Below are 7,958 nucleotides of genomic sequence, written 5' to 3'. Positions count from 1 at the left end.
ATATGAACAAAATTTAATTGAGTATATAAAAAAATTACAATTTAATAACAGTTTTAAAATAACATATTTAGCACACAATTAGTGATAGAAATATTTTTGGTTTGTTAAAATTAATTCTTAATATAAAAATGCACCATGAGTAACAAACCTTAAAAAAATAAAAAAATAAACAAATCCTATGATTGAGGTAGTACGTTGTAAAGCTAGCATTGAATATGGCAATAATCAGATTACAAAAGATCTAAATTCGAGTTTATGGAACATGCTTGTTTACAGTACATTCACGCAGTCATGCTCATATGCATTTGAATTTTGAGCTCCTAAGTATAATAAAGGCAGTTACATTTAGGTCCTTTGCATTCACTGAATTTAAACTTACCTATTTTGTAGGAACTTCTTTGTGTGCCTTAAATGAGAGAATAACGTTCCATACCAAAGATATAACATTAGCAGCAAGAACCTGAAATTATTTCCACAAGTTTCTTTACACTCAGCAGTATCACTAGAAAATGGAAGACTAGAGAGAAGAACACTGAAGAAAATTATAGATATATGGAAGACTAGAAAATGCCTTTGATAACTCCATTCACACACATGATAACTTCTCAATGGGCCTACTTCGAAAATAATTCTAAGTTCACACATAGTAAATATGGGAATATGACTAACATGCCATCTACTCGCTTAGACTGCATTTGGATACTATTTTTGAGATAGAAATACATAAACCATTGACACAAAATTCAAATGCAACCTTTGAAAATGACAAATGGGATATCAAGTCATGTGTATACTTGATACAAACCCATTATTAAGGCAGAATTGTTTTATACATGAAAGGAGTATTGAGCCAGCTTAAGTCCAATTGAAATGAGTACCATACTGAAATAACAGAAAGGGTCAGAATAGAAGCGACGGAGTGAAGGAGGGAAATTCAGTTGGCATGTTGTTAGTGGATTGTGTGAGGAGAGATGATAAGAATATACAAAATTTATTCAGTTTCCTCTTATTTTCTGATTCCAGTCTTAACAGAATACTTTTAAAATGAAGGGACCAACAAGATGCATCCCAAATATCCAAACATGTTGCAAGATATGAAGAAAGAAATGAAAAACAAACATGTCTTCCTCATGTACTATAATGTCTATTATTGTTCAACTAATAAAAGGACAAAAAGTTTGATCTATGCCTCTGTTTCTCACGTACAATTGTATATTATTGTTCAGCGAATAAAAGGGTAAATGATGTGAGTTCGGCATGTCAAATGGCTAGAAAATACCTATTCTGAGAATCCCGATATTTATTCGGTGCAATTGACTAAATAAAAAAGGATGAAGTTGAAGGGAAAAAAGGGTAGAAAACTAGCATTCCCCGGCTGGTTGCCTATATTGTTAACTCTAACACGTTTCAAAGTGATGAACAAATTGTCAAAATCTCAATTTGCATATATGGTCTGGTTTGTAAGCCTAACCTGGAATTGCTGTGGAACAAATCTGAAGTTGAGAAATTGAAAAGGTATCCATAATTGCCAATTTGCCACAACAGATGAAAACCACTCCTGCAGCATGAAATTTGAGGACGAGTAAGCATTATTCAAAATAACAATGAAATACACCTCTTTGTATACATGTTTTTTACACGAATATTCAAGTAAAAACCAATAACAGCACCTGTTTAAGTTTGGATACAGCTTGTGATGGCCCTCCCTCAAGTGTCACCAATGTAGCTAAGAAAACCCCAATAAATGTGGGAGCAAATAAGAACTGCAATCATATTTCACCAAGCTCAAAATTAAAATAGCAAATTGAGCAAAATAGTTAACATTTGATACAAAGTCGTAATAGACAGTAGGTTGGGGGCGCCAATGGAAATATCCCACCTGATCAATTACAAGCCGCAATAGTACACCTGATGCTCCAGGTAGTGTAACCAGTTTACTCAGATACAAGTACCTAAAGATCTCACAGCAAATGTCCAGAAAGAATGATGAATTGTTATTTCTGAGCATTATTTAAAAAATCATCACATTCAAAAGACTTTAAGGAGAGAGTCGAATTTTGGGCATGATAACATTACCAGAAATGCAGTGTTGGACCTACTAAGATAAAACCAAGCAGAGTGAAAATGAATGTCCTCTTCAAGTCTATAGACTGCGATTGGTCTATTACAAGCTGCAGCAAATAAAATGAATATATTTAGAGAGTACATAGATTACGAGATTTCAAAAAGTAAATTAATGATTTCTTTTGCTATTTCTAATACTTTAACAATGTTGTTACCTATCATCCATTAGGATTACGTAAATTTGAGCTTAATTCTGATAACTTATCTTATATATCTCATCAATTTCACAAAAGGTTTGAGCAAATGCAGATGAACATTGTTGTATATTTACCTGGCAAATCAAATCTCCAATTAATGTCAAAATTGCAGATGTTATAGCTTTTACTGCAACAGGGTATTTTTCAAGAAGAGCCAAATACCTGTGCCAAAGTCATGTTAGATTTTGTGAAACCAAGATCTGTATATGCCGAAACACCAAGAATAAAGCCACTTAGGAAAGGGTGGCAATATTCCGAAACTTCTTTTATTATTCAACTGATGTAATTAACCTTATACAGATAAATGACATGATAATTTTAACAATTTATGCCCAATACAGAGCAGGATAAGATTCATATTTTCTCTGTTAGATCCCCTAATGAACATGAAATATGCATTTCTTAATCTACCACACTCAAGCCATCTAATACAATCAAAACACTAACAATGTAGTAGCTATCTATATATAAATTTAAAAAATGAAGCCACAGTCACTAATCATGAAGACCATACATCCACGCTACCAACTAGCATAAATTCATGAGCATGAAAAATAAAATGAAATAAAATCCACTACCACACTATGATAACAATTATCAGTCAAGTCAATATTCTGAACTGCAATTCGTTCCAATTTTCAGTCACATTAGTTCATATTTTGTTTAACTTGTTTTGCATCCAAAACAGTTTAAAATCAAAATCTTCTTCTTCTCCTCTTTTTTCATCTCTAGAAAGAAGAAACTAATCCAATCCAGAAATTACAAACAAAAACATTTCAGAGAAAAAATTAACTAGGCAAAGAATAACGATCCTCGTGTTTGATTTACCATGACAAGAAGGACCACTTATCTTCTCCACCTGCTCCTTCTCCTCCTTCTCCTCCTCCGCCACCTCCGCCGGAGCCGGAATTGGGGCCGCGAGGGCCACGTGGCCCGCCGGAAGCGTTGTCGGGTAACGCAGAGAGGCGGGAAGTGCAGGAGCGGAATTGAGGTTTGAAGTGAGGGAGGGAGCAGGTGGAGGTGAGAGATTGGGTTGGTTGAAGGAATATTCGAGAAGGAAGAGGAGGTGGTTGTGGCGGTCGAGATGAGAGAGTGGTGAAGGCACGCCTCAAGAGTAGGGACTTGTGTGCCACTGACGCCATTTTTCAACGCCTCACAGTCACGGTTTTAGCGGGTTTTGCTGCGTTTACTCTTCTTAAAAAGACACTGCTTCCCCAGTCAGTATTTGAGTGCTGCCGCCCTAAGTAAGCTCAGCTAGTAAGCCGAGAGCTGAGCTAAGATGAGCTGAGTCTAAGCTGAGTCTCACCAGCTGATACTTATATGTATGGATTTGGATCCTCTAAAGTTTGAATTTCACTTTAAAGAATAAAGTGTGATCTTCTACCCTTGAATAGTTTCTCTTTCATATTTATTATTGGTCCCACCTATAAAATTAATGGTGAAAGATCACACTTTACTCTCTAAAGTGAAATTCAAACTTTAGAGGATCCAAATCCTGTCCATTTATTTTTGAAAAGAAGACAAGATAAGATACAAAAAACAATACATAAAAAGCAAAGATTATAAAATTTGGTGTTCTTGTATTCTATTTAGTAATAAAGTATTTATTCTCATCTTTTTCATTCAAAAAATTTAAGAAGAAAATATAATAATAAAAAGTATAACTATGAAAAATTAACAAGAATAATGAAAGAAAAGCTAAAAAATAAGTTATGTCTCTCGTTACTATCTTTGTGTCCTTCCTATCACGATGGATACAAAATATACTAATTTAGTGTCTCTGGACACAATATCTCTGGATACAATGTCCCGTCCCTGTAAACAAACACAACCATATAAGTGTTGTTTTTGGTGGTCACAATTATTTGGTGGCTAGGCTAGTTATGATATCATGACATATTACAAGATTTATTCGCAGTCTCCGTCAATGGTCTTTGGCGTAGCTGTGTAGAGGAATGTTATCCCCTCTATTTTCATGAGATCCTATTTTCTATACGAGTAGAGCTGTAAATATTCATTCTATTCAAAAACAGCAAAATTTTATAAAAAACCACTAAACAAAAGACGATGACTTCTTCGAACTAATGCGACGGGGGGACGCGACAGGGAAGCAGAGTACAATAGAAAATGAGATGGGAGAAGCGCTAGTGAATAAGAAAATTACGAAAAGGAGAACGAACACACCCTCGAAGAGGATAAAGAACGCCGCGAACAGAAAGAACATGGTGAGGGTTGACGATGTGATGAGAGGTGACGGTGAGGTGAGAAGAGAGATTGGCAGGGGGTGGCTGCAAAGAGGTTAGATGGAATATAGACGGCGTCAGGAATCTCTGAATTAAAGAATGGTTATGCAAATGATGATTAGGAATTTAGGGTATATATATAGCATGTGAAATGACTAAAAAATATATATGAGATATAAACTATTAATGACAATAAAGTATATTTATGAAGTTCGGAGATTAATGAGAATGGGGCGGAGATTCCGCTCGGATCTCCACACTTACCTCTAGAGAATTTTGTCCCCCTTTCAATTCCTGCAAATAAATTAAAAAAAAAAAAATCACAGTCAAATTTTATTTAAAACAGTCTCCACAAAAATTTCTGCGTTTCGAAGAATTTTGTCAATCCTATTTCTCAAGATACAGTAAATTTTCTAAATATATACGGAGGTATTTTTAATCACCCATCACACTAGCTCGTAGTGCCTTCATAGTCTCCTTCTGAGTGTCTCTTCGTTTCTTCTTCCTCTATTTTTGCCACCTAATTACGTTCTAATCCTTGCATTTGTTAATATTCTGCTTCGAGAAAAACCCAAATCAGCCCCTGACAATTACTTCGAAAGACAACGAGGTCCCTGACAAAAAAAAACTCCAATCCGGTCCCTGACAAAAAAAATTCAATTCGGTCCCTGACAATTACCTCGAAAGGACAACGAGGCCCCTGTGCCAAAAAAAATCAATGTTATTTTGGCATAGAGACTAATTAGTCCAAAATAAAAAACTACCAGAGATCGAATTAGGTGTTTTTTTTTTTGGGAGCCTCGTTGTCCTTTCGAAATAATTATCAGGAGTTGGATGATGTATTCACTCTTCTGCTTCTTTTCTAAGCGATAATCTCTTCTCTAGTTCGAGTACAATGCCATTTCAAATGATTAATTATATTTCACTTATGATAAAGGGTTTCAGATTTTTGTGTCATTAACAACTTCCTTCATTACATATGTCCTAGTAACTTAATTGTTGCAAATTTTCTAATAATAATTTAAAAAGATCCATCTCTCATACACAAATAAAGCCAATTAGTCAATTATACTCTCTTCTTTAATTTCTATTATTCCCAAAACTGCTACATTCAAGTTTCTCCTACATTTTCAACATGATGGAATTTTAAGCTGACATTCAAAACTAAAACAACCATCTTCATAATATAGGGCATTAGATTCATTTCCTTGTCTTTATCACCTACGTTGGTAAATCTTCAAAATGCCGTCGATTATAATCTACTTTCAAACAATCAGAGTTACGGCTGTGTATGCAATCAGAGTTATGATCTCAACTACGACAATTGTCAATTTTTTATTGGTATGTCAACTCCTAACTACTCATAGTCACCATTAACTTAGCTAGTCACAGTCATCTATAATCAAACACGCTAATGAATTGATATGATATAAATTCAAACTCAAATTATTTAATATAAGAAAAATTTGACTAACATGCTCACAACCTCAGCTTATTGAGTGAGTTAACAAGTCCCTCAAGCTGATTTAATTCATTTTCAGCTCTAGTTGTACCCGTTTTGTTATTTGTTAATGAGTTTGGGTTTGGATTGCAATTTCGCAAAAGTTGAAGGATTTAAAACTTAATATTTGAAAACCCATTTTAAAGTTAAAACTCTGGCTCTCAAACAATCACACTCAAAACACCACCAGCCACCGCCGCAGCTCGCGGAAGCTGTGAAGTTGCATTCGAAGTCGCCGGAATAAGTCGTAACACGAGACGACTCATCCACACAGCCACATCTGCCACTGCAACGGTGCAACCATTAATCCATTCGATTCTCTCATTCAGAAGCTTTCCTAATTTATTCTCTCTAAAACCCTACATCGCAGCCATGGCTTCCTTCCCTCCTCTTGGTTCCGTCACAATCTGCGAAGTCAACCGTGAACTCAGTTACTCTCTCTCTTTCTCTCTCTCTGTATATGTGTTTAAAACTGTGATTGAATGAATGAATGAATTTTGTCTTTTCAAATGTGTAGTTACCGCCAACGAACTCTCCGACGACCGAGCCAATGCAACCTATGGAAAGATTCTTGTAATCCCCAATCATTTACACTCCTTCCACATTTCCATTTTACTTAGATTTAATTTAACTTTATTTGATTCTATTTTTTGGGGTATTATTAGGGAATGGTGTTCAGCCCTGTGCCATTTCAGTTGGAGCAGGAGCTGGAGAGGTCGCCATCCCCTTCTCCGCCGCCTCTAGAAAGTGATACTGGCGAACAAGAAGGAACACCGGTAGCGACGGCGGCAATGGCAGTTGAGGTTGTTCAGAAGAAAAGTCTTGTGGCAGTCTTGGAAGGCCTTGTAAGCGGGTGTCTCAGACGCCTATTTTACCCTAATGATGTATGTTCTTGATTTTTTTCGATTCAATTTTTGAGCTCTGATTTGTCCCGTGTTGCTTGTTTGGATAATTCATTAGACTGAGTTGTGATGTGAATTCCATGTTATGTTAGGTGCATTTGTTGCCAGAGGTTGATCTAAAAGGAGTGAGCTGGCACCTGAATAAGCATATAGTTGCGTTTATATCAGGGCGGACACAGGTCATCATCCGCGATTATGAAGATTCAGGTGCTTAATTTGACATGATCATGAATGCGGAAGCAATTTCACTATCTACTTGCCTATTTTAAGAAGCTTATGCAAACATGCTTATACCAACTTAAGAAGTGCTTTTTTATTTGAAGAATGGCGTTTTCCTGTTAAAGAAAGATAGTATCCACAAACAAATGCACTTTATACTGTTTGCAACTTGTTTTAGTTGTTAAATATAGCTGATGCATTGATTCTGTTAGTAGCTTATTTTTGTTGTTATGTAATCACATTAAGATGTTTGTTATGATGGAAATTTTCTTTTGATGATAAATTGTGGTGATTTTGACATTGTGAGTAGAGGGGAAGGAGCCAACTATCTTGACCAACGAATCACAGAGAGATGTTAGAGTACTAGAGTGGAGGCCCAATGGTGGAAGGATGCTAGCTGTTGGTTGCAAGTGAGACTCTGTCTTATACATGTTTATTATGGTGTCTACTCTACAATGCCAATTGATACAAAATGTTCTTTCTTGCTTACTGGAATCACTGTTGCAGGAGTGGGATATGCATTTGGGCAGCTTCTTATCCTGGAAATGCAGCATCTGTCAGATCAGGCACTGCTTCATTTTTGGGAAGTTTGTCTAGAGGTTCAGGAATCCGGTATATCTTGGTTGATTTTCTTCGCAGTCAGAATGATGAACATGTTAGCGCACTTACTTGGAGTCCAGATGGAAGATATCCTCAAAATAATGTTAAAAAGTTTTTGCCACAGGTTTTTCAAAGTGTTTGTTTCAATCTTTTTTTTTTTTTGGGTTGGAAA

General features: G+C 35.9%; 2 protein-coding genes across 4 annotated transcripts in view; one reads left to right on the top strand and one right to left on the bottom strand.

Moving 5' to 3' along the window:
• LOC107623999 (protein sym-1) overlaps positions 1–3,514 on the bottom strand; it is a 4,098-nt gene extending 584 nt beyond the window's left edge. The window contains exons 1-7 of one of the 2 annotated variants that reach the window (XM_016326426.2): positions 3,150–3,514; positions 2,396–2,483; positions 2,077–2,171; positions 1,880–1,952; positions 1,671–1,763; positions 1,472–1,558; positions 380–460 (exon numbers count right to left, since the gene is read on the bottom strand). In XM_016326426.2, coding sequence (XP_016181912.1) covers positions 380–460; positions 1,472–1,558; positions 1,671–1,763; positions 1,880–1,952; positions 2,077–2,171; positions 2,396–2,483; positions 3,150–3,463 — 831 coding nt within the window. In that variant the 5' untranslated portion in view covers positions 3,464–3,514. Of the gene's footprint in view, positions 1–179; positions 461–1,471; positions 1,559–1,670; positions 1,764–1,879; positions 1,953–2,076; positions 2,172–2,395; positions 2,484–3,149 lie in introns of those variants that run through there. The other variant, XM_016326425.2, reaches the window with a different exon arrangement.
• Positions 6,208–7,958, top strand: part of LOC107622475 (aladin) — a 5,957-nt gene continuing 4,206 nt past the window's right edge. The window contains exons 1-6 of one of the 2 annotated variants that reach the window (XM_016324382.2): positions 6,208–6,495; positions 6,583–6,638; positions 6,731–6,949; positions 7,060–7,174; positions 7,497–7,596; positions 7,694–7,873. In XM_016324382.2, the coding sequence (XP_016179868.1) occupies positions 6,438–6,495; positions 6,583–6,638; positions 6,731–6,949; positions 7,060–7,174; positions 7,497–7,596; positions 7,694–7,873 (728 nt within the window). In that variant the 5' untranslated portion in view covers positions 6,208–6,437. The remainder of the gene's footprint in view (positions 6,496–6,582; positions 6,639–6,730; positions 6,950–7,059; positions 7,175–7,496; positions 7,597–7,693; positions 7,874–7,958) is intronic. The other variant, XM_016324383.2, reaches the window with a different exon arrangement.

The sequence above is a fragment of the Arachis ipaensis genome, chromosome B10, assembly GCF_000816755.2.
Source record: "Arachis ipaensis cultivar K30076 chromosome B10, Araip1.1, whole genome shotgun sequence".
NCBI classification, from domain to species: domain Eukaryota; kingdom Viridiplantae; phylum Streptophyta; class Magnoliopsida; order Fabales; family Fabaceae; genus Arachis; species Arachis ipaensis.
This window is presented reverse-complemented; position numbering and strand designations above follow the sequence as displayed.